Source organism: Prionailurus bengalensis, chromosome C1 (assembly GCF_016509475.1).
Source record: "Prionailurus bengalensis isolate Pbe53 chromosome C1, Fcat_Pben_1.1_paternal_pri, whole genome shotgun sequence".
NCBI lineage: Eukaryota > Metazoa > Chordata > Mammalia > Carnivora > Felidae > Prionailurus > Prionailurus bengalensis.
In genome coordinates this window covers 27582898-27609186 of record NC_057345.1, presented here as the reverse complement: position 1 = coordinate 27609186, position 26289 = coordinate 27582898, and the positions used below count along the sequence as shown (strand labels likewise).

The 26289-nt window shown below is 43.0% G+C and overlaps 1 protein-coding gene across 5 annotated transcripts in view; it reads right to left on the bottom strand.

The window, feature by feature from the left end:
- Positions 1-3910: 3910 nt before the first annotated feature.
- Positions 3911-26289, bottom strand: part of LOC122480273 (protein argonaute-1) — a 37512-nt gene continuing 15133 nt past the window's right edge. For 2 of the 5 annotated variants that reach the window (XM_043574471.1, XM_043574475.1), the window contains 11 exons: positions 25604-25723; positions 25105-25236; positions 24843-24976; positions 21579-21763; positions 14931-15090; positions 14629-14749; positions 13407-13601; positions 11350-11484; positions 10666-10767; positions 10138-10337; positions 3911-9903 (listed from right to left, as the gene is read on the bottom strand). In XM_043574471.1, coding sequence (XP_043430406.1) covers positions 9795-9903; positions 10138-10337; positions 10666-10767; positions 11350-11484; positions 13407-13601; positions 14629-14749; positions 14931-15090; positions 21579-21763; positions 24843-24976; positions 25105-25236; positions 25604-25723 — 1593 coding nt within the window. In that variant the 3' untranslated portion in view covers positions 3911-9794. The remainder of the gene's footprint in view (positions 9904-10137; positions 10338-10665; positions 10768-11349; positions 11485-13406; positions 13602-14628; positions 14750-14930; positions 15091-21578; positions 21764-24842; positions 24977-25104; positions 25237-25603; positions 25724-26289) is intronic. The other 3 variants (XM_043574474.1, XM_043574473.1, XM_043574472.1) reach the window with 3 other exon arrangements.

The following is a 26289-nucleotide window of genomic DNA, read 5'->3' as shown; positions in this document are numbered from 1 at the left end:
TACGATGGCCAGCACACTCGCTAGGAAATAGTAGGTCCTTCATATGTTGCCTTAATGAGAGGTGATAACTATTTAAGGCTGAAGAATGATTCCTGATTTTTGCCTATATCCCAAACATCAGTGGGAACATCATTTAGACTTTTAAAAATCAAAGTACTTTTGCTTTTTAAAGCTTGAAACAAAGAGGAAAAGGAGAAAAAATATCCTATCTTCAGTGCCACCCCTCCCCACCCCCATCACTTAAGTCACTGCGGGACTTTGCATCAATCACTAAGCCTCTGGGCTTGTTTTCTTATCTGAGAAATGGAGAGAAATATACCTTATATAATGGTTAATGAAGTTAGGGAATGTATATAAAGCAGAGAAAATCCTCCCTAACTACATGCTAGTGAATAAAAAAAATTTTACTATAGTTAACATTTTAAAGCACTTATTACATGCACCTATTACAATAAACATTTCATAAATGGATGGGATTCAAACCCACCTCTGACTTCAATTCTGCCTTTCTTCTTCAAACCATTAACCCTTTTACAGAAAATTTCCATTTCAAAATATTAAATGTCACCAAATGAAACACTGTATCCTAAATTTTCAATACCTGACTACACAGAATCCAAGTCAGTAGCAGCACCCCAACAGGGTAAATACCAACTCTTGTTGCAAGGTTCTATCACACCCTCAACTTCCCATTCTGGAACTGATTCCAGACTAAGTGACTAAGTGACTGCAGGCTTCACTGTCATCTCCCAGAACAGACATGGTTATGGTGATGAGCACTTGAGGGGCAGGCACTGTCTTCTTTGTTGACATTGATGAGGCAGGATTTGGACCTCCTAATTCAGTCCAATTTAATGTCAATAAAGCCTTCCCATCTGCTTCTGCTATTCAGGGACTTCACCACCTCTTTAGAGTGAGCCCATGTAAAAGGTTCATGAATTGTAATATCAAGTAGGAAGGCAAGAGGTCCAATAATTCCGCCAAAAGCAAGCTGTAAGAGGCTCTCCCCTGACCACATGCATACCCTATTTTTGGATAACCTCATTCCCAAATGAGTTGGCCCTTAAGGCCATAGAGCAGGGTCTTTGTGTATTTAACTGTCATAGCCCCAGTGCCTAGTGCTTAGCCTATGTGCCCCAATGCCTGGCACATAGCTACATTCCATAAATATTTGTGGGACGGATGGATGAATGAATGGGCTTCAAGAATGGGGCTCAGGCTAAAATTCTGTCCTTATCCCTTGTGGCACTGCTTGCTTTCAGAAGGGAGAACTATAAAATACTACAGGCATTTAAGGAACACGGAAATCCATGCCCTCTGAAAGTTGCATTCCTAGGCTTCCTGTACTAGATAAACATCACTGGATGATCCTCAACTTGACTCAAGTTCAGAAATACTCTCCTGGACCATCAGTTTTTGTTTTTCTTTCTTTGAGACCATCAGTTTTTATACAGCAGAGAGAAAGCTATTTTGTACTGCAGGAGAACACAGTATAAAACATATTGGCCTTTGGGACAGAGCTGAGACTGAGGCCCACTGCTACTATATATGATTCCAAGAAAGTCACTCTCTCTGAACCTCACATTCCTCATCTCTAAAAGCCAGAGCACCTAGGCAGAGCAGACACTGCTGAATGCCTACCCAGGAGTCCTTATCCCCTTCTTTCTTGCGTAGCAGTCAAAACTTGTCTTTCTAATCCACATGACTCAGAGGATAACTCCTAATCTAAGCCACTCATGATAGATGATCTCATTTGCTTTGCCAGTGGCAGGAGTGGGAAGATGACCCATTTCTAGTGAATGAGACAGGCCAGATCTGCTGGGGCTTCCAAGGATTACCTTATTTGCACTTCCTTCCTGGAATTACAGTAGCCACTTTGGGACACTGAGGTGAACTAGTATGCAGATAAACCAACACAGAATAGCAGAGGAAAGTGATTGTAAGAATCTGGTTTGTTGGTATTATCACTGAGCGACTGAATTAGCCAATCTTGGAGCCATATTAAATCAAGACTTCTTTGTAGTAAGTTTCTTATTTAAGCCAATATAGTTGGGGGTTTGTTATGTGCAATTGAATGTGATAATGTTATGTGATAAACTACTTCACATGAATGCCGTGAAGATACATAACAACATACTGTACAAAACACCTAGTCAAATACTTCAAAGTACCCAAGCACCTCCTCCTTTTCGGGTCGCGTCCATTAACAAGCCATAGGCCTTTTCCAAAAACATGGCCGGGAACTCCCAGTCTCTTCTAAGAGGAAAGTTCCTCCCCTTCAGAAGGTGGGGAAGAGGGACAGAGGGCTCCCTAGAAAGGTCCCAATTGGCTTCTTTGTCCCAAAAAGACATTGCCAAGAGGATAGTGCTGAAGCTTCTGCAGTCTAGGACAAAGGGACAGTCTGTTCCTACAGGGTAAACCACAATGGTCTAAAAAAACCTTGAAATGGTATCCTAGGGAAGGCAGTTGTGGTGCTAAGTGGAGAACTTTTAAATGTACCTCATTCCCAGCAAGTCCACTTTCCCAGTTCCTCCTTGATAGTTTAAAGGAATGCTTCTGTCATGCTCTGCGGCTTCTAAGCTTGCCACATTTCCTCAGCCTATAGCCAGAGGAATAAACTGGCTTGAAAGCTAGAAAAAAATAGGTGAGCTATCTGCTACAATTTAATGCTACTTTCCATTCAAGCAGTACAGGCAGCAGTCTGGGGATGGCCCAGGCTCAGAACTTGAAACCAGTCCTCTCTTTGCACTACATAACTCTTTCATTTAGCCACCAAACTCTAATTGCCAGGAGATTTTGGGTGTTGCTAAGCCAAGAGATACCCAACAAATAGCCTCATTTTGTTACAAGGCACTTCCTAGATAAGAATGTGCTACAGTGTATGTTGCCAATTGACAGGGCAAAGGAAAGGCTGCTCAACCAATACTAAAGAGGGATGTCCAGGGATGTTAGGGCAAGCTTTAACTCAAAAAAAAAAAAAAAAAAAAAAAAAGCTTGAGCTCCAGGACCAAACAAATTAGGCCTTAGGTTCCCACTGTCTTTTTCTCTTGAGTAAGCAACCAAGAGGCAAATTCTGAAATCTTTGAACATCCATTTCTAAAACTGAAATTTGTCACAAAAATGTGTCAGAATGATCATCCTCCCACTTACTCTGCTAAATACTTTATTTCTGCTTCATTGAGGGGCATAGATTTACTTTAAGTTTTATTTTAACTGGGACAACGCTCCATGTTCCAATTTCCTCAAGTTTGATCAACCTCACTAACCCTCGTTGCTGAAAAGGAGCTGGGTACGGTCGGCTTGCTCTCAAGGGAATCTGACAGGTGGTAGACACAGGTTAGCTCTGCAATTTGAAGTCACAACACTTGGCCTCCAGAGGAATGTTAGGCCCATTTATGTACACACTAGCTGCCACTGAAAATTTCTCACTGGGCCTTGTGCCAGAATCCATCTCTGAGCCATCGTCCCCCATTACACAGAAATAACAGTGCTCTAGCACTACCAGGGAGGAATGCCAGAACTTACATGCTTGACAATTGTACCATCAGCTTGAGGTACAAAACCACAGAATCACCAAGTTGGGACGAGAGTAAGAAAGATGATGGTAATCTGGTTAAGTTTCTGCTTACCTGAAGTGTCAGGAATGCTGAGTCCATCCTGTGCACTCAACATCACTTCTTGACTCCCCCCTCTGTACTCACAAACCAAAAATTTCTAGATCATTTCAATTCTATTCACAAATATTGATCCCTAGATATATATGCTATGGCCTTGAGATGACAAAAAAATGAACAGAATGTAGTTTCTGCTCCTAAGAGTTCATAGGCTCTGGAGAAAGCAAGTCATGAAAGTAAATAGAGCAAGCTGCTAAGTGCTATCGAGTGCACTGGAACACCATCTATGACACTGGTTAGGAACAAAATTAGGTTTGTTTATTTTATTCTTTTACAAGTAACTCCTGAGGACAGGAGGAAGCTGGAGGTGGAAGTGGTGGTTGTGATGAACAACTCGAAGTCCTAGACTTAGCTTTATTTAAATTAGGTTTTTCCAATGCTCATTTTCAAGAAATACTGAATGACCATATAGTTATAAGATCCCAAAGAAGATGGGGTGGAGGATGGTAAACTGAGTAGAAAAAAAATACCTCCTCCTCACTGCAGCAGTTCATGTTGTTGATTACGCCCTTCTTGGATCCTATTCCATTCTCTTTTTTCTCCTACCTCATTAAGTAAAAAATATACAAGGTATCTACTAGTGATTTGACTGTCTTCTTAGGTTCAGCTTCCTGTCTTCATCCTTTAAATTGTGTTTCCAGAACTGGATACTATGTTTTTCTCGCTTTTTCTAAGCTATTTTGTTTATTCCTATGGCTTTACCTACCATATATAGGAGTATGAATCCCATTATCTACAACTACAGTTTTATAGTCTTCCCTGAGCACCAAAATATAAGTGTTTACTGGAAACCTTAAAATTGTTGCCTCATGGGAACCTCCAAACTCCGTCTATACAAGGCTAACTGTCTTCACAAAATTCACCACCTTCCGTCTAGTCTCCCTTCTCCCCTAGTCTTGGTTAGAAGAATGTCCCAATATACTCATTGCTCAAGCAGAAACCTGAGCATTAGTGTCTATTCCTCTTTCACCATCTATTGAGTCCTATTAATTCTTTCTGAGTGTCTCTCAAAAATCTTCCCTTTCCTATCTTCACTGGTGTATAGCCTTATAGCCTTGTTTCAGTCCTTCATCATTTCTCTCCTGTACCAGGGAACCATTTGGCCACTCATACCCACCCACCACCACCAAACTTTAAGCTCCTTAAGGAGAGAGACATGGTTTTCCTCCTTTTTGAATTATGTTTGCCATCTCCCCTAACAACACTGCTGGACACAGTGCTTTACATGTTTGTTGAATGAAGAATAAATGGAGGCCTTGTGACGTATGATTACATACAATCTGCAGTTTCAATACTCTGGTGTTTTTTATCCATTTTCCTCTAGAAGTAATGGTTCTGCTCTTATAACAGTCTATTACTCTAACCTAAAATCTATCACATATAATTAATCCCAACAGTTTGCTTTGCTAATGGGGGTGGGAGAAAAGAGAGAGAGAGACCGCACTTTAGAAATAGAAGCCACTGTTGTCTTTATAAAACACAGAATTGTGCTGCTGCTGTTGCTTGCTTTAGAAGGAACTGTACATTACAGCTGCTGGGATAATTTTACAATGGACTGGACAAGGTACAGCTCAAAGCAGGACACAAACACAAGTCTCAAAGGGAAACAAATGCAAACAAGTACACAGCTGTGGGGCTTCAGGGACATTTCCCCATCCATGCTGGACTTGAGAGGGATAAAAAGTTTAGAAACTAAAGTGAAACCCAGAGTAGTCACACATGCCCACCAGATGGCTGCTAAGTGCAACATCACACACCAATCAGGTTGGACTGTGCACAGGAAAGTCATTTCATTATTCCTTATTGCTACTACACCAGGGGACTCAGTGCATTCGACACATTGTCTTTACTTGCACAATCCTTGGAGAGTTTCCTATTTTCCTTTTTAAAGAAGGAACTTTGCCCTCCCCACCTTATTCTGTTTTGTTTTGAGCCCATTACCTCCACTCCCTTTCTTAGGCTCCCAAACAGCAGCCGGAGGTTCTAAGTCAGTAGGAATAGAGTAAGGGGAGAGCACCAACCTAGCCTCTCTCCCTGCCCAGGGAGAAGGCAAGTCCTAATAAAAGGAGGGGGTGGGGGGAGGGAAGAGAAAACCAGAGAATCCCTTCTCCCCAATCTGCTTAGAAGGCTAAATAGGAAAGAGTGCCCTGCATATCCCTGCCATGATCAGACTTTAAGAAGGAAGGCATCCCAGCTACCATCCTAGATTGGCCTAGGCCCAGTAAATATAAAAAATAACTTCCCCCAATGTAGTTTCCAAAACTGCATTTTGGCTAGTTTGAGAGGACTTTCCACCCTGAAAGGGAAGGAACTTTCCATTCTTCTTTGTTACACACGATGCCAGGTTTAAAACACTGCCTCGCCAGCCTTGTAGACAGATAACCCATGGGCCAGCTAAGAAGTCAAAATGTCCCCTTGGCTGCCCATCCTGAGTGTCAGCCTCATTTACTGAATTCTGGACAAAAAAAGAAAAAAGAAAAACACCCCAAACTATCCAAGAACATTGTTGTTTAGCCAAACAGGAGGCCACAGAGGAGCTATCTAGTACATGGGAACCAGGAGCTTTTTAGGGAGGTTTCACGCTTTTAGATACTTTCTTCTTCAACATTATTCTAAGCCTAAGTTCCCATGAACAACAACAGCTCCAGGCTTATCCTGAGTTCAGCAGTAGCACCTCAACCCCCAATGGGTCAGACTGGACTAGAAAAATGATCAACGAACAGTGCTCTTTCCCATCTTTTATCCAAATTCTCTCCATTCTCTTCCCATCACTCTTCTTCCCCTATGTCCATCCCCCTAACCCTCCAACCCTGGAAACCAAGTAGCTCAACTCTAGGATGTCTTCAGAAAAGGGAGGTCCCATGTAGAGAGAAATGGAACCAGATCCAGAAAAAGCAATGAGAGAAACCTACTCCAAGGAGTGGACACGTGTGGAAGTTATCAGAAGCCCCCTGATTTCATGCCAGGTAGGCATGCCTGCTGAGTAACTTTGATGGCAGTCCAGCCCAGAGAGGACATTACTGGGCTTGGGGAACAGATTCTTGGTCGTCTGTAGCCAAGAAGCTAAGCCTGACTGTGCTAGCTAACAGTGGGATTATCGTAGCCATGCAGAGAATTCATCATCACATAGGCAGGCAGGCCAGCAAACAAGCTTAGTGAATTGAAAAAGGGAAAAGGATCCAAAGGAAAGAGAAAAGTAGAAAAGAGAGGCAAAAGAGTAAAACGAAGGGAGCAAGAGACCTGTCCAAGAGGATGAGGCTGGGGTCCCCCAACACTTCCTCAGAGCACAAGTAAGAAGCACCACTTAAACCAAATCCAAGAAAGCCAAAGCTTGTTGCTAACACCACTTCTCAATCTGCATGCACCATCTTTCAAACAAGAATAATCATCAAGGTCAAAGTATTTTTCAAGTTTCAAAGATTAAAAAAAAAAAAAAAATTCAGAGCAAGAGGTTATTTTCTTGCCATCGCCCAAATTGCTTCTCTTGCTTTTTTATGTCTTGAACAGCATGTGCAATGCCAAAGGGCTAAAAAATGCATTGCAAGCCCCAGCTCAAAACCCAAATGGAGAGAGTGAGGCAAAGAGAGAAAAAGGAGAGAACATAAACTTGTTGCTGAGAGTAGGTGGCTACCACCAGCTCCCTATGGATATTTGCAAATGCTGGTGAATGACTGGACCCTCCAGGAACAGTGCCCTGATCCCAGCCCCAAAATGCACCCAAGAAGAGAACATGCAGAGCCCATTGTCCCAAGAGAGCTCCCCTCCCCAAAGGGTGACTGAACACGAAGTAGACAGTATATGAAGGCGATGGACAGGGCAGATGGAGTGTTGGCATCACTCTCTTTAGGCACTTGTGTAAGGAATGTAGGCTCTCCAGTGAGCTGCCTCCTCCCAGAGCCCTCCATTCTGTTCTTCAGCTGGGCTGTGCCCATGGGGCATCCCATACTGTAGCCAGTAGGAAAGAAGTAAAGGAGGAGTTACTCAACAGTCCTGATGCCTTCTCCATAATCAATGTTTGTGCTACGTTTTGTGAAGTTGCTGAACAAAGTAGCCAACCAGAACAGAACCTGGGATAGACTGTTTTGCATAGCAAATCTGGGTCTGTACAAGGGCTGCTGGGGAGGGGAAATGGTAGCTCTAAGCGCACAGGCCTGGATCCAGACCAGCCTCCAAGCCTGAGCTAGGTCTAAAGTGTCATGGCTTCATCACCAGATTGGGGTAAACCCAAACTCAGGCTCCTTAAAGAGGAACTTCCACACTGAAGCTGCAACTCCTCATCCCAAGCAGTGGGACAGGAAAAAATTAACAGTTAAGGAAAGAGGGGGCCTTGCCTCAAGGCCAGTAGGCACCAAGCTAGAAACCCCCTACTTTTCCAGTTCTGCAAGACAGCCAAACCCAACCTCTATCCAGGGAGACAAAAAACAAAAAACAAAACAAAACAAAGGCCCACGCCACCCACTCACATGCCCTAGTGGGAAACCGGGAAAAATTCATTTGTGTAAACAGAAGCAATAGGGAGCAGCAAAATCCCCCAGCCTGTCCACAGGACACACTGGAATCTGTGATGAGCCAAAGTGTCAGAGGACCAGAGAAAGGAAAGATGCAACTTGCAGGAAAGAGTGCAGGGCAGTGCAGAAGAGGGAGCCTATAGCAAGAAAAAGATATTATCTGCACAGGGGAAGGATGGAGCCTGAGCCCCACCTTAGGGAGATAACCATCCCCTACCTAGCCAGGCCAAAGAACAAGTCAGGTACATAGTTCCTTCTGATGGCTCAATGTTTCTGGGATGTAAACTTATTGGGCATGGGAGGGATTTCCAGATTTTGGCAATAGACTCAAGTTATGGTATAAAAATAACATTTAGTTTTTTGCTCTTTTTTTCTTATTTTAGACCTAAAGATCATTTGTTATAAGACACCCCAGTTAAGAAATATTGAAACATAAGCAACTTGACCATCAGGGGAAAAAAGAAGCCAAGAGTAAGAAATGCTATGAAAGTAACTCCAGATCCAGGCAGGTGGGGAAACTGGGGGGACAGGAAGAACAGGAGGTGTAAATGGAAAGGCCAGGGGCCAGTCATCTCAGCAGCTCCAAGACTTGTCATGTCTGAAAGTGCAAATGTCAATGGATTTTAACCATCTTGAGGTTGTGGTCTTTTTAAAAGCTTAATGAATATGGAAGTCAATTCCTTCGAATGCAAAATAGCTGGCGCTCTGGTTGGAGGCTTGTTGGGTTAGGGGTATTTCTTCCCCACCTACCTCCTCTCCCACCCCCACCCTATCCCCCCCAAAGAAAGGTACAAAAGGTTGCAGTTCTGCAGCATTACCGTTACAGGGAAGGCACTGGTTACCCACCAGTAGGCGGAAGGAAGACAGGGTCGTGTCACTTCAGAGCTAAGTGCCATAGTGCCTTAAGTCTTACTAGGGGCTGGATGTCTGTCAGGGAGGAGGTGTAAGGTGGGGTAGAAAAAGTGGAGAGAAAGGAATAATGGAAAGGGGGTGGCAGCTGGGGGAGGAGCAACCAAAACCATTAGCATTAAAAATCTTCCTACAAACTGGATTTTCAACCCATTAAAACATCTAGTATTCTAAAATATTGATCTGGGTCTGGTTTCGTTTTTCCTCTTAAACAAATCTAGACCTTTTCTGATTAAGGCTCCTAAAAAATCCTTCCCTCCTCCCACCCACTTTTTTAAGCCCCTCACTCTCCCATCTAAAGTATCAAACCCAAACCTACCAGCTTTTGTCCGCGGGGCTGCAGAGCCGACCTTACCAAGCTGTCAGGCATGAGTCTTTAGCACTGTGAGTCACAAGAGACACCTGTGTGTATGGCGGGCACCAGTGCTGCCCCTCTTGGTCCAGTGGGGTCAGGGCCAGATGTGACAAGATGGGTGAGGGGTGGGGGTCATGAGGTGGACATCAGAAATTTCTGGCTGGTGGTCTGGCTTACTGGCCCTGTCCCCCACCCTTTCGCCCCCTTCGTAGAAAGAAGGAAACAAGGCCTTCTGAGCTCCTCCCTACCCTCCCTCCTCCTCCTCCTTGCTTCCTCTGGATTTGGGCGGCACAGCTCTTGGGGCTTGGAAAGCTTTCTTCTATCCAGTGAGGTAACAGCGTTCTGCCTTCAAGCGAAGTACATGGTGCGCAGAGTATCCTGGTGAACCTGCACGGCTTTGGCCAGGGCCTGGGGGTCCCGCCCATTGCTCTGCCCCGATATGTGGCTCCCCTCTCCACTGAAAAGCAAAAATGAAACAAGTCCTTCCTGGTGCACTGAGCTACTGCTAATCCATTCCCCCAGGTACCAATTCCCATACCACCTTACGAGAAAACCCCAACCCAGATCTGGGCAGAAGAGCCCAAGGACATCAAATTGTACAATATTCGTTTCCTTCTGCCCAAGGAATGTTGAGAGGGTCTGGTACCCGAGGCTGAAGCAAATGGGAAGCCAGCTTGATCCCAGGCCTCACCTGTCATGCTCCTTGTCCACTAGGTGGTATCGTGCCCGGAAAGCCACCAGTCGGGCATAGTAGGCAGGTGCTGGGATAGAGACGGAGCGTGTGCATCGTACATAAGTGTGGCACAGCTGGTATGTCAAGATCTGGAGCTCGTCCGCTGTGAAACGGTTGTCATCCCAAAGGACATAGTAATGGGATGGTCGGCTGGTACCCTGGGAAGATAGGAAGGTGAGGGGCCCCAGACTGGGCAGAGGGGACAGCCAATGCTAAGGAACAGGATCACTGTTACAAGTGTAGTTGGGTTGGAAGATCCACTCAGGAACAGGCAGACACAAAGCCACCTATGTCATAAAATACCCTTGTTATGGGCAACCTGCCTAAGACATTCAAAACGTACTTCTGTTCAAGTATGCTAAAGGCTTATTAAGAGAATAATCCTGTTCTGAATGCCACTCAGTGACGACTGATATATTCTACAGGCAGTGGGAATAATCAATTCATCTTTGACCCACTGGAAACCCCAGGACATAGCCCGACTACCTGGATGCCTGCGTGGCTGCAAAGATAGAAGTCAAACTCAAATGGGTGGGTGATGTTGGTGTCCACAGTTGTCCCAGCTGGGATGTTACCACTCTTCCCAATCTGTACAGAGAAAAGACAACCAAGATCCCAAGATCTGCTTGGCCCTAAGAAGGGTTCTGACTCAATCCTACTCTGATTCCACCAAAATCTCTGTTCCCAGAGGGTACTAGATCTTAAAATAATGGACTTCTCCTGTCACACAGACCTGTGGTTAAGTGCTGGTTTCACCATTTATAAGCTGTGTGATCTCAGCAAGTCATTTAACTTTTCTGAAGTTAAACTCCAGCTAATAATGGTACCTAATTCACAGGGCTGCTGTGAGGAAGACACCTTTGTGCAATGTCTGGCATATAGGACAAGTTCAATGAATGGTAGTTCCCTTTCCTTTCTCTGGGAGCTGGTCTATATAGGGTCTATAGGCCAGAAAGCTAGAAAGAGGAAGAGAAAGTATAAGGGAAGGAGGGGAGAAAGAGAGAAAAAAGGGAAGAAAGTGGCAGAGGAAGGACAAGAGCCCTAGGGGGAAAGGGCCAGGGAGGATAGACAGACCAAGGACTAAATCCCCAGATTTATCTCAAGGCCTTCTTCCACATTAAGAGAAGGGAGACCGGATGGTATGGATGGTTTCCTCAATTTCTCACTCACTCGCTCATTCTTGTCAGCACAAAAAAGGCGGGTGTGATGGCGTTTCTGCACCACAATATAAGTGATCCCAGGCTGGTAGTCCTTTTCCAGTTTGATGCAGGCATCACGAATGGCCAGCAGCTCATAGTGGAGGATCTAGGCACAGGGTAAGGAGAGAGACAAAGAGACATACAGCTCCTCTTGAGTCACATTTTTCTGAACTAAGTGGTTGCCATTTGTAATATGGCTTTTTGCTCAGCTTCCCTTTATAAGCTAACACCCAACCATTAGTAAGGACAGCCTCTTCCTGCCAAAATCAGCCTTATCCTCAGTTCACCTGATATGCTGCTATAAAGCCTTGGCTGGGAGGCTTGGTATCAGCAGAGAATACTCACCTGGTTCCTATGCATAAAGAGACCTAATGTCAAGACACAGAAACAAAGTACACAAACATCACTATAATCACAATGCCCAAAGTAAGGTAAATTTCAGGTTTAGAAGGATAAAAGGAATTCCCCTGTGAGCTCCAAGAACGGAGCTGAGACCATCAGAGAAGAGCAGACACACAGTTCAGGAATTGGTACAGATGTAGTAGATGAATTCAGTCCTACAAAGAAGAAAATGGACTAGCTAAAGAAGGTAAACAACCATATGCAATAGTTGCCTTATGGCCTTAGATGTCAGATATAGGGGGTCAAAACTATATGGCAGAAATGGATACAATGGAAATCAATTAGAAATAGGTTTAAACCCAAGCTTTATCTGGCTGTATTCCTGTGAGCAAGCTACTTAACTCTTCTAAGTCTCATTTTCTCCACATCTACTAAAGTTACTAGTAAGATCAGCCTCACAAAACCATTGCAAAGAGTAAAACAGATTAACTAAGTAAAAGCATAGAAAACCTAGTAGGGGGCACCTGGGTGGCTAAGTTGGTTAAGCATCCGACTTCAGCTCAGGTCATGATCCCGTCCGTGGTTCTTGAGTTCGAGCCCCACATCGGGCTCCATGCTGACAGTGCAGAGCCTACTTGGGATTCTCTCTCTTTCTGCCCTTCCCCGACTTGCATGCACTCTCTGTCTCTCTGTCTCAAATAAATAAACTTAGGGGAAAAAAAGCTTTAAAAAAAGAAAATCTAGTAGGGGCTTCATAACTGCTGATGGCTTTACTAAGCAGTTTGAATTTTACCCCAAGGCTAGGTGAAGCCACTAGATGTTCCTGAACAGAGAAATGATAGGAAAAATTTGTCTGCTATTTTAGGGAACACTGGATGACTTAGAGAAAATTGAGCATAATAGTTAAGAGCATAGACTCTGGAATCAAGGACCAATTTGTCTGAATTCCAGTTCCATCACTGTTTAGCTTGGCTGACATTGAAGAAATTATTTAACATTTCTGAGCCTCAAGTTTCATCTGTCAAATGGGATAATTATTCTTATTTCATAGAATTATTCTAGACATTAAACAGAACACATATGAAGTGCTTACTACAATTCATAGTATGTAAGTGGTACCCAATAAATGACAGTTGTATTACTATTAAATGGTAGTCAAGGAGACCAGTTCATTATACTACTCTAAACAAGAGAATACGAAGGCTTGGCAGGGAGAAATAGAAGGAACATTATGAAGGTCAACAGCAGTGGTTGTCAAAGTATGGCCTCTAGACCAGCAGCATCGCCTACCTAGGAATTTGTCAGAACTACAAATTCTAGGAACCATCCTAGACTCACTGAATAGGAAATTCTTAGAGCCCTGCAAACTACTGTAACAAGCCCTTCAGGTGATCTTCACGCATGCTAAAGTTCTGAGAACTACCAATCTAAAGAATCAGACTTCAACATGAACCAACTAATATACAGGCACTGAGGGTCTTCTGTTAAAAGACAGGTCTATAGATGCTTGTACATACCACCTCTCAGTTGTGATCTCTGCTCCCAAGCCTATTGCCAATAAGCAAAGCTCTCAAAGAAGTAGCCCCTCCTGATGCCAATAGCCTAAAAAACACACCAGTACTCTCTGCACCCATTAGGCCCTCTGGCCCCAACATGAAGGTTTTCACCACCTACTTTGGACCCTACCTGGGGGAGCTGGCCTTCAGGAACCCCATCTCGGTAGAAGATAATGCGGGTAGGCTTGAAACGGGTGGACTTGTAGAACTGGATGAGCAGCTCACGCACCATGTAGGATAAGTCTTCAATGATCTCTTGCCGGGGTCGCTGCACCCGCACAGTAGCACAGTAACGGCTGGGGTGGGCGTCCATACTGCCTACCACCTAACAATCAAAGAGGCAGGATCAGCTCCCAGAACCTCCACTCTCCCAATACTGTCAGGACATAGATTTGGAGAAATGTTCTTAGCAAAAACAAAACAAAACAAAACAAAACTATGCAATCAAATTATAGGTTTTGGATTCAATGAGTCCTGATTTCAATCTCCATCTGATCTTTTTCCTCCTCTCGAATGGAGATAAGAATGCTACCTGCTTACAGTGTTACTGTGGTACATATAAAACACCTTGCATAGAACCCACAGTAAGTACTTGATTAGTTCAGTTCTTACCCCTTGCAGGGGAGCATGTGAAGGCACTACTAGCTCAAAGAGTGGCCTCAATGAGCCATAAGTTTGTCCTTTTTCAATTCAAGTGTGAATCTACCCAGGAACTGTGGTGAAGAGTGTTCTTGCAGGAGGTACAAACAATATCATTTTCAAAGTGGGTAGGGGCCAGAGCCTAGGATGGATGACCACAAGGAAAACAACGATAAGCACATTATAGGATTTCCCTGCATTTACTGAGATTATCCCAATCTGCCTAGAGAAACTTGAGAGTTGAGGAAAGAGAAGTGGGAAGGTAAGCCTGATCCCTCTAGCAATTTGTAATTCCCGCTCCAGGGACAGGGAGCAAAGAAGTCGGGAGAGGGACTAGAAAACCATCTAATCTATTAGATGGATCAGGGGTAGGGATGGGAAAGAGGAAAGGACAATCCCAGCAACTAAGTAACCACCTTAAAAAGGATCTCAGAGAAGAGACATGGTCTTTCCCATATCCCCAAAGTGGGCATGGAGAGAGAGAGAAATTTGAACACAGAGCAAGAGTGATGTAGACTAGGCAAAGTCTCTGGCCACCACCTACACTCCCACTGCTTTCTCTGAAAAACAGATACCATACAGAGTTAGTTTTATGAAGATACCAAGGGAGTGGTTAATGGGGATGATCAGCTGAAAAAAAGTTCTTCTGAAGGGTCAAGCATAAGAGCTGAGGGAAGGAGATTATATGTAGTCTTCAGAGCTAAGATGAGAACCTTAAGAAGAAGCTGGAGAGTATCACTCACTGCTGTGATAGAAGGTTTTTTCCCATCCCCTGCTGGGGGGTGTGTAACATCTGCTCCCAGGAATATCACTGGCTGTTGAAAGACGGCAGAGCTAAACAAAGAAGAGAAAACAAATAGTGAGGAGTTGAGTCTTCTCCTGGCACCATCTAGCACTCATTTTGGCCACCTCTCCTTTGTGTCTGATTGATTCTCCCTGGCCAGGGTCCTATCTCTTTGTCAGTCCCCACCATGATACCTTGCTTGGCAAGGCAATTGGGCAATAGAGTTCATACCGCTGGTGTGGGACTAGGATGTTGTTAATGCCACCAAGTTTGACATTGATCTTCAGGCAGAGGTTGGACAGGGTCTGAGGCGAGGTCTTGACCACATTCTTCACTTGCACACACTGTGTAGCCATTCCCAAGAGTGTATCTCCAACACGTTTCACTTCAGCTATGAGCAGGGAGAGAAGTGATTAGTGCATTCAACAAATATTTACTGAATGCTGATTAGATGTCAGGCAGTATATGAGGTGGTAGGAACACAATGATAACCAGAAACACATAGGGTCACTAATCAGAGGTTACTTTCTAGTGACTAATCTTAAGTCATGAAAAGTAAAATGATCAATGCTACAACAGAAAACTTCATGAAGCTATGAGAGCATTTAATAGCAGGCAATAACCCAGTCAGGAAAGGATTAAGTAAGTAATGATTGAAATGAAACCTAAAGATAGAAAAGGACTTAGAAGAGAGGCGGAATGGGGCACCCGGGTGGCTCAGTTGGTTAAGTGTCCGACTTCAGCACAGATCATGATCTCATGGTTTGAGCCCTATGTCAGGCTCTGTGCTGACAGCTTGGAGCTTGAAGCCTGCTTTGGATTCTATGTCTCCCTCTCTCTCTGCCCCTCCCCACTAGCACTCTGTCTCTCTCTCTCTCAAAAAATGAACATTAAAAATTAAAAACAAAAAACAAAAAGAGAGAGAGGCAGAGTTGGGAGAGAACATTCCAGGCAGAGGCAACACCATCCAAAAATTCACTCTAAGAGATATGTTTGAGAAATTGAAAGACCAACGAAACTAAAAAGGAGACCAAACGAACCATGGTATAAGAGAAAGAATGTGGTCATTAGACTGATCTAGCAAGAAATGAGGGTAGCGTGTACTAAGACAGCTGCTTAGATGGAAAGAAACCGATTTCAAGAGATATTTAAGGGACTCAGTGATGATATATGTGAGCAAGGAAAAAGAATTTTTATGGATAACTTCAAGTTTCTAGCTTTTGTAATAATTTTGAGATAGTTTGAGTTTGAAGTGGTTTTGGTCATCCTAGTGGTATCAACTAGACAAATGAGAATAGTAGTTGAAAGCTCAACAGTCTGAAAGGAGATGCAAATTTGTCAGCTGTTCGGTACAGGCAGTAATTGAAGGCATGATCTTGATGAGATCATCAAGGAAGAGAACAGATGAAAAGAGGGCTTAGACCTGAATCTTGAGGAACTCTCAATATTTGCAGAACGTTTAAGAAGATGAGTCTGCAAAGGAGAAGCATACAGAGAACTAGGAGGAACACAGTGTTGTATCATGAGTGCCAAGGGGAGAGAGTATTTCAAAAAGGAGCAAGTGTTCAACAAAGTCAATGCTACTAAAGATCAAGTAAAATAAGGATCAGAAACGCCCTTTGGATTGACATTGGTAATGCATAAAGGCAAAAACTATTTAGGTGTTACAAAGTACCAAGGAGGAGATGTGGGATCAATGAAGGATTTAGTGTGTTTTCAATGAGAGAGACTGAGCATGTTTAAAAAGCTAAAATGATCATTTCCACTGTTAAGAGAGATGGAGTAGTTAGTGGCAAACCAGTGCTTCTGCAGAGAACATTCAGAAAAGCCAGACAAAATACAGAAATCCTCTTCTGAAGGCAGCAGAGAGGTGCTCAGACAAGAACTAAAGGGCAAAAACTCCAGAGAGGAACAGAATCTCACCAAGGTGAGCTGTCTTCTGCAACTGCTTTTACCCTGGGTACATTTGCTGATTCTAGGTATGGACAGGAGGCTGAGATTCTAGGCTTTGCACCAGCAGAGGAACCACTGCCAAGAGATGAAGAAAGCAAGAGTTTCTGAAGGAGATAGACCAGTTCTATATGTGAAAGGTTAAAATACATATTATATAATATTTATATATATATAATTTTTTTAAAGAAAACATAGACCATTATTTTATGATCTTGGGATTTCTTAAACAGAATGCAGAAAGTACTAGCCATAAAGAAAAAATATTACACAAATTGAACTACATTAAAATTTTAAATTTCTGTTCAACAAAAGACTCCATTAAGAAAGCAAAAAGACAAGACACAAAGCACAGAAGATATGTATAATGCACATACGTATTAAGTAAAGGAATTATAAAGAACATCTATTAATCAGTAAGAAAAAAGTAGTTAAGGCAAAGGAAAAAAAGGGAAAGACTTGAGCAGGCACTTTACAAAAGAGGTTACTGAAATAGCCAATAGACATATAAAAAGATATCCAACTTTATCAATCATCAGAGAAATCAAATTAAAAGCACAACACAATTATTATGGAATACCACAAAAACGGCTAAAATGAAAGAGAGAATACCAATTTGGGTAAGGATATAAAATATCTAGAAGTCTCATACACTGCTGGTTTAAGTGTACAGCGTACACTTCCCTCTTCGAGTGCTTGGGTGGCTCAGCTGGCTGAGCGTCTGACTCTTGATTTTGGCTCAGGTCATGATCTCATGGTTGTGGGATCAAGCCCCAGGTCTTTCTGCACTGGGCAAAAAGCCTGCTTAGGATTCTGTCTCTCTCCCTCTGCCCCTCCTCTGCTTGTGCACTCTCAAAAAAAAAAAAAAAAAAAAAAAATTATATATATATATAAATCCCTCCTAGATACACACCCAATCGAAATGGGTATATATGTTCAAAGGATATGTACAAGAATGTTCACTGAGGCATTATTTATAATAGTAAAAACTGGAAACAATGCAAATATGTCCACTGACAGTAGAATGGATAAATACATGTAAACTGTATTTTACTCAATATGATGGAAAAACTGCAACAAACATGTTGAATCTCACAAACATAATAGTGAGTAAAAGCCAGACACCAAAAAGTACATAATAAACAATTCATTTATATAAAGTTCAAAAACTGTCAAAACTAATCCATGATATTAGAAGCCAGAAGAGCGATTACCACTAATGGGGAGTTGTAGTGACCAGCAGCCTGAGGTTATAGTAATGTTTTGTTTCCCAAACTGGGTACTGGTTACCCTGGTGTGACATTTTGTAAAAATTCAGTGAACTGAACTCTTAAGATTTCTATATGTATACTACAATAAAAAGTTTACGTTTAAAAAAAAGGCAATAGTATCAATTTAGTGGAAAGTATGGAGTTGAAAATGCTAAGGACAGGTTGAGATACAGTACCAGATCAGAACGGGGCAAATGTCACACTGTCCTTCTATATTCTTAGGGCAGCCACAATGCAACTGACCTTGCTTTGGCCTCCAGGGAGGGAAGGTAGGGCTCTTTAGAAGAATCTAACTGCTCTTCTCATCTGCTGGCTTAATTCCTAGACAATTGGCTAAGTTGTCCAAGTGGTATAATCAAGAAACAGTATGTAAGTAGAAGAAGCCCAAAATCCTAATCAAGTCTGAGACTGGACAGAGGTATAACATTACTGAGCCCAGGGTGGGGCAAATTCTCTGAGTAAGCACTGACCTCCCCAAGCATGCTATACTACATTATACTACTTTCCAAGCAAAACAAATACTGGATTCTCCCCTTTGCTGGAGGGAACCAGAAATGTGGATAATTACTCAAGGCAGTTCTCCTAAAAAATATCCTTATTTTGCATCCAAGGGCCATCAATTTCATGTCCAAGAGAGACTTGGATTGAAGATCAACCAACTTCACTACATAAGCAATTATTAAGTATCATGTCAATGGAAGGTTCCACCTTATATGTGCAGAGGAAAGAAGGTTTCAGAGCAAAATAAGATCTACCCTATGCTCAAAATAATATCAAGGTAGGTAGTAACTGATCAGCAGCCTGATACAATTTCCAGAAAGATTTATCTTCTAGGTAGGATAAGAGATGGCTTCCGGGAATAAGTATATTTATTAATAAGTTTATTTTTGTGAGGAAGAGTGAGAGAGACAGAGAGACAGAGAGAGCACGCACACGTGGGGAAAGGGGCAGACAGAGAGGGAGACACAGAATCCAAAGCAGGCTTCAGGCTCTAACCTGTCAGCGCAGAGCCCGATGTGGGGCTTCAACCGTGAAATCATGACCTGAGCCGAGGTCAGATGCTTAACCAACTGAGCCGCCCAGGTGCCCCTGGAATAAATACATTTAAACTGGGACTTGAAGGATAGAGAGAATTTTAAGGGCAACATGGGGAATAAGAAGAGTACTTAGATATTTTAGACAAAGGCAAATGAGGTAAGCAAAACCAGAGAATAGAAAGCACAGGCAAGAAATGAGCATCTACAGTATCTACAGTGTGCTAAGCACTGTTACATGTTGCTTTCTTTTATCGTTTATTTTTGAGAGAGAGAGAGAGAGAGAGAGAGAGAGAGAGCGCGCGCGTGCATGCACAAGCAGGGGAGGAGAAGACAGAGGAGAAGACAGAGAATCCAAAGCAGTTTCTGCACTGTTAGCACAGAGTCCGACCAGGCACTTGAACCCACAACTGTTGAGATCATGACCTGAGCTGAAATCAAGAATCAGACACTTAACCAATTGAGCCATACATGCTGCTTTTTATATAATTAATTCATGAGGCTCAGAAAGGTTAGGTAATTTGCCTATATCAGTAAACTGGCATCACCAGGATTAAAATCTATTTCAAATTCTATCTAATTCCAGAAAAAGTAATCGTTCCAGTATGTGTGGCAAAGGGAACAATACAAGATAAAGCTGAAAAGTTAAACATAGATCAGGATCCTGAAAAATTTTTATTTTGTGAATTTGACCCAATGAAGGTTTTTTTTAGGAGTAGAGTCACAAAAGGTCTCATCAAGTAACCTATTCAAGAAAGACTTAAGAAGAGGGGCACGTGGGTGGCTAAGTCAGTTAAGTGCCCAACTTCGGCTCAGGTCACAATCTCACAGTTTGTGGGTTCAAGCCCCGCATGAGGCTCTGTGCTTACAGCTAGGATCCTGGAGCCTGCTTCGTATTCTGTGTCTCCCCCTCTTTCTGCCCCTACTTGTGCTCTCTTTCTCTCTCTGCTCCTACCCCACTTGTGCTCCTTCTCAAAGATAAATAAACAAACATTTAAATGAAAAAAGAAAAAGGAGAAATGTTAAAATTAAGTTGAAAAGTATGGGTGGAGACCAGAGAATGTATCTTAAAACTGTAAAAAAGAACACTGGAGGGGCGCCTGGGTGGCGCAGTCGGTTAAGCGTCCGACTTCAGCCAGGTCACGATCTCGCGGTCCGTGAGTTTGAGCCCCGTGTCAGGCTCTGGGCTGATGGCTCAGAGCCTGGAGCCTGTTTCCGATTCTGTGTCTCCCTCTCTCTCTGCCCCTCCCCCATTCATGCTCTGTCTCTCTCTGTCCCAAAAATAAATTAAAAAAAAAAAAAAAAAAAGAACACTGGAGATGAAGCAACGAGAAGACAGACTGCCTCCAGAATTTGGATAAAGGTACTCAGAAGCAATTATGATGCCAAACACAGAAGAAGTAAAGATAAGAGCGTACTAATAAAGACAGGAGAAGATACTAAAGACATGGTCCACCAAAACACATTACAAGAGCAGACAATATATCCATTTTATTCACCAACGCATTTAGGACCTAGCACAGTATTTCTCACACATAGTAGGTAATCAATAAACTCCTATAGAAGGGAAAAAGGTCAAAAGCAACAAATGAGAGACAGAGGTAAAGGATTGGATCAAGATTTTAATAATACATGACAGCATATAATAATAGGTGATGATTTAAGCAACTGAAATAAATGAAAATTTCACTAGAATGTAAAGACAGGGAAGGCAGGATACAGAAATCTGGAAAATACCAGGCATATCTGGTAATGACAAAAGTAATTCGAGAGAGACAGGAGAAAATATCAGAAGTCAAGAGAAGTGAGAAAGGTCACAGATGGCTTTCTGCAAGGGAAGTTTAGGAGAAAGTTAGAAGACAGATGAAAGACGCAAAGGAGTAAGTAGCTGGTGAGGAAATGGCCTAGAAAATGTAGAGAACACATTCAAAAGGTATGATGAAGAAAATCAAGAAAATAGGAAGACAAAAGCTAAAGGAGATGGCATGATTGTGGTAATGTGCTCTTGGGTGGGGAAACTGAAGAAGTTGGAGGGTTAAAGGGTATGAAGTCCCAAAAGTAGCAGGATGAGATAGGAATAAGCGCATACAAGGGTTGAACAAGGTAAGAGGAGGAACAGCTCTTCCTTTGAAACTGGAGACGTGGAGGGAAAAGAGAGTAAAAGAACTGTGCCAGAGTTATATATTGTCACCCCTCTCCTTAAAAGTGGGAGAGAAGAAAGCTTCTCAGAAAGTCCAAGTCATTCCCAGGCAACAGACCACTTACAGAGCCACCACAAATTCCATTTGAGTGTGCTTTACAGTGTCCTGGTAGACAACACACTCCTAGGAACAGGAGTCTGGACTGACCCATTTCTCTATCTGGCCCAGCTTTGCCTGGCATAAAGACCAGAACCCAGAGGATCCCAGTAAATGTTACTGGGATGGAGTGTGAGCAGGTAAGCAGGACCTGGGATGATTCAATGGCTCATATAGGCTGATATTTCTCCTATAAAAGGAATAATGACATTAAGGAAGAACTCTGGCTAGATCAAAGAACCCACACTGAGTCCTCCCTGGGAGCCTCCAGGGAGCTACCCTGAGAAGAGTCCTATCTTCATTATCACTGTCCCCAGAGAACTGTACCATACACTGGCGTCTTCCCTGGCAGGATGACGATAATGAGCTGCAGCCCTGAGTAGGTGTTCTTGAGATGCCGGAACATGGGCTCCACGCTGTCTGCCCCCTGCGCATATTTGCAGAAGCAAGGCTGGCCCTGGATGGGCATCCCTGCATCCTTGGAAATCTTCCGCAGCTGGTCTGTGAAGTTCCTGCAGCACAAGTATGATCATGACAGGAGCCAGTGAGTCCCGCTTTAATACCTCTGAATAAATGCCTCCATCTTAGGTACCTAGCACTATGATAACCACTGAGACTCTGAGATAAATGAGATATGATCACAGCCAGTGTAAAAAACACATTTGTAGTTGAGTAGGACAAAACCAAGCTTGCTAAGTATTTAATGGTGCAAACAGAGAGCCAAGGGAGCCCAGAGAAAGAATCTGTGGGAATTGAGTCTCCACCTTGTCCCAATCAGCAATTGATTCCTGTGCACTAAGTCCATAGCAATAGGCAAATGCCCAAGAGAAAGGCTTCTGCTCATATTAAAAGAAGCTCCAACAGTGATCACAGCACAGGAGGTGCTCAGTAAAAATGAATTCCCTCCTCCCCTACTGATTCTTTGAGACCTAAGAGCAAATAATTAAACAAGCTTCTTTTCTTTGGCTTTAGGGCTTTGCCCTACGAAAGGAAGAAAGGGTACATATGTAGTAGATTTTAAAAAATCTAACTACATAAATACAGTAACAAACTGAAATGGGTAGCAGGAAATTTAACTTGTGAAAATCCTACATTCAGATTAAAAGCAATATACAAGTAGACAATAAAAGGAATTGTTTAGGGGACATTATATACCATACAAATAGCAATATGATAGATTCAAAAGTCTATATAGTAAGAAAATAAATATTTTTTAACATATTTAGTAAACACACACACAAAATAAATACAGTATGATACTATTATATAAAATTTAAAAGCACATATATATATATATAGGTTTACAAAATATATAAATTAGATAGGAAGGTCATGATAGTTCATGACAGTGGCTACATCAGAAGGCAGGAATGGAACTAGGATTGAGGATATAAAGGAACATCAAATTTAATAAGTCAAATTTAATAAGTGGGTCTCTACTTCAAAGAAAGTGGTATTCCCAATCTTCTCTCTACCACCAGATCACACTTGGTATATTGTGTCCTGTGCTGGGGACCACGATGTGTTTAAAGAAGTCTAGAATGGAGAAGGTCTTGAAATCCTGTCCTAAAAGTGATATAGCTGAGGTAACAAGACTTCTTTAGCCAGAAGTAAAATGCTGAGGGTTGACCCTAGGACACCCTCATCCATCCCCAATTACCAATTTATACACCTCCACAGCCACCTCTTCTCCCTCTGTCTCAGTAGAAAGGATGCCTTTTCCTGTACTCTGGGGATCCCATCCCTCATACACAGTTAGGAACTTTGCTCTATTTCCTTTCTAGATTCTCAGAGTTCTGTCTTTAGCTTCTGTTCACTATTTACATTCTCCCTGGACAATCTCATCCACTGCCATACCTTCAGACTCCCAGATTTTAATCTTTAGCCTAGAACCAAACATCCAACTAGGTACCACTGACGCAGGTATACAAGCCATATTCTTACCCCTTGCATCTGAGGATACTGAGAGAATGGGATGTCTGATGAACTGACTCCCAATTCTAAGATTCTAGGTTTATTAGTTTCTGTACCCCAAAATATCCAAAACAATGGATTGTTTCTCGAACTGGACATGGGAATAAGAGAGAAGCACACAAAAGGATTTATCTTCCAATAAGGTGACACAAAGGCAGAGAGCTGGGAGCCTTTCCAATATTGCTGTGGGCCAACTCTCCAATGTTAGGCCAAGGCTAGGAATGGCTTGACCCAAATGGTGCTAAAGTCCCAAAAACCCAGGAAAGGAGACAAGAGGAACTCATTTAAAAGAAACTGTAAGTATGATGGTAGTAGTCGTGCATCTGTGAGAGCAAAGGGGAGAAGGACAGGCAGGGCAGCCAGAGTCCCCACATTCATCAGGTGCTACTGTAACTAATTCTCATTAAAATCCCAAAGCCAGCTGAACCTGCCAGGGTACAAAGCTCTATCATCCTTGTCAATAACGAAAGTGGTCAGCTCCACCAGCTCTTCCTCAGCCTAGGAGTGCACTGACCCTATTCCGGATGCAGAGTGAATAAGAAGCCACTGCTTCAAAAGAATGCAGGCACTAATCAACTGTACACTTTAAATGGGTTAATTTTGTGGTATTTGAAATACCTCATTAATAATAAGACTGTAGGGGGAGTGCCTGGGTGGCTCGGTCGGTTAAGAGTCCAACTTTGGCTCAAGTCATGATCTCACAGTTGGTGAGTTCAAGCCCCACATCAGGCTCTGTGCTGACAGTTCAGAAAGCTTTGAATTCTGTGTCTCCCTCTCTCTCTCTTTCCCTTCCCCACTTGTGTTCTGTCCCTCTCACTCTCAAAAATAAATAATAAAACATTAAAAAAATAATAATAATTATAATAAGACTGCAGGGAAAAGTCAGTTACTTCTTTACTATTTATTCATTCACCCAAGACCATTACTCCCCTAAAATATTCCTTTAAACCATTTGGCTGTATCATTTTCTTCATTGCTGTCATCTATTCCTAGTCTCTCAGCCACAGGTAGCTAAGAGGCCCTTACAACTCATGTTCATCTAATTCAGGTCACTTGGACTTGAATGAAAAAATTGTATGTATAGGAGAGAATAGCTCAGAGAACTAGATGAGCTTTTGTTTCCAATGAGGAATAGAAACTTAGAAACCTCAGATCTAATTTGATCCCAACTCTGACACTTTCTTGATATGCAAACCTTGTACAAGATACTCTTTGAGCCTCAGTTTCCTGAAAATGGAAATACCACCACCTACTCACTGTGAAGATGAAATGAGAGAACATAAAATTAGGTATGGTGCTGGTACAACACTATGGTCATCACTACTATTATTTACTACCAATGTTAATAATTATAACAATAAAATAATTCAGGCCCCCCTCAGGAGATTCATGCCCTGAAATCATCTCTGACACAGATACAGCTCCTCATCAAGACTTCTGACCGCAGATGGACAGAAAAGGAGCAGGTAAAACTTTGAGCCAGAAAGAACAGGGAAGCAGGGTCAAAAGTCAGAAAGAAGAGACTACAGAACAAATCTTGGCTCTTTGTGGGTAGGGGAAGGTAGGCAGCTCTAAGGTCCTTCCCACCCTTCCACCCATACACCCAACCCTCCTTACTTGAGCACCTCTTCTCGACACTGCTTTTGGGGTGCGAAGCAGGCGATGGCCCAGACTTTGATCTCAATCCCATTGTAGAACTGTTTTCCCCGCATGTCCCAGACACCCTGATTAGGTGTGGCAATGGCCCGGTTCTGGGGATAGGCAGAGGGGGCGTCCAGGTGAGCCTCAGTAGAGCCAGGTGAGTAGGGGAACAAAAGCCCCTGGAAACATAACCCAACTCCCCCCACCATATGCCCCAGAGATGTTGTCTGGCCCTGACCCTGCTCACCCGGCCGCCGTACTGCAAGATGGGCGCCGGCAGCACTCGCCCTGTCACCTCCGTCATGTCATCCTTCACTTTGATCCCAAATTCCTGGATGTAGGGATCTAGATTGTAGCTGGCATTCTTCATCTGTAAGACAAAAGAAGGGGATCTCAGGGGAGCAGCAGCTTGGCAATACTGCTCACCCTCTGGGTCCCAAGGAGAAAGCCCTGAAGAGCAGCTGGGGCTGGCAAGTAATAGCCCTAAAAAAAGGGGGGAAAGTGGAAAATGAAGTAAGTGGGAGTGGATAACACAGGGAAGTAATACAGGAGGGAAAAAGAAATAGGAAGCCAAGTAGCTACAGGGTCAAGAAACAAGAGCAGTCCTATGGAATCCCAGGCAAGAAATCCAGACTTGTGTTCTCCTGAGGATCCTGCCAAGGCAGAAAAGCATCTATGCTACCAGGGGCCCCAATGACTGAGCAACCAAGCATACATTTCTCTGCAGCCCTACTGACCAGGCGGCTAATCTCCTCCTGTCTGTCTGGGGCCGACCTAGCTGTAGCCTTTATCATGGTCGAAGTCTGGTTGTCGGTCAACTTCTTAATGCAGCGCTGCCCAGCCACAATGTTACAGACCTGAGGAAACGAGAAGGACAGGTAGCTCTGGCTTGAGTACAGTCCACCCTGTACCCAGAGCCCCACAATAAGGGAAGAGACCTTGGCTGTCAGCCCTGGGAAGGGGACTGCAAAATCCCCTGTGCAGAGATAGGTAAGTTAGAAAATATCCACTTGCAATACAAAGGCAATATAGCCACTTTGTCATTAAGAGGTTGGGATCCAGAGCCAGATCTGGGCCCAGGTCTCATGTTAATTGGGGAGAACAGAAACAAACTCATAGGGCTGTTTGGAGACTAAATAAAATAAAGCACTTAAAGGACTGAGTACAATTCTGGAACACAGTAAACACTCAGTAAACTCTAGCATAAATTATTATTTACCAAATGACCCAGTAAACAGCTCTTCTGCATACTAAAAAACTCAATATACACAAACTGGATTCTTAAGGTAATAGACAGCTCTCCAATGGTGACAAGCAGTCAGTTGCTCCCCTGCAACTCACCAGGAAAACTAGAAACGATTCTTAATGCTTGAGCCCCAGCCTACAGATGATCACTGAGCCCTGGACTACAGAAATCACTGTC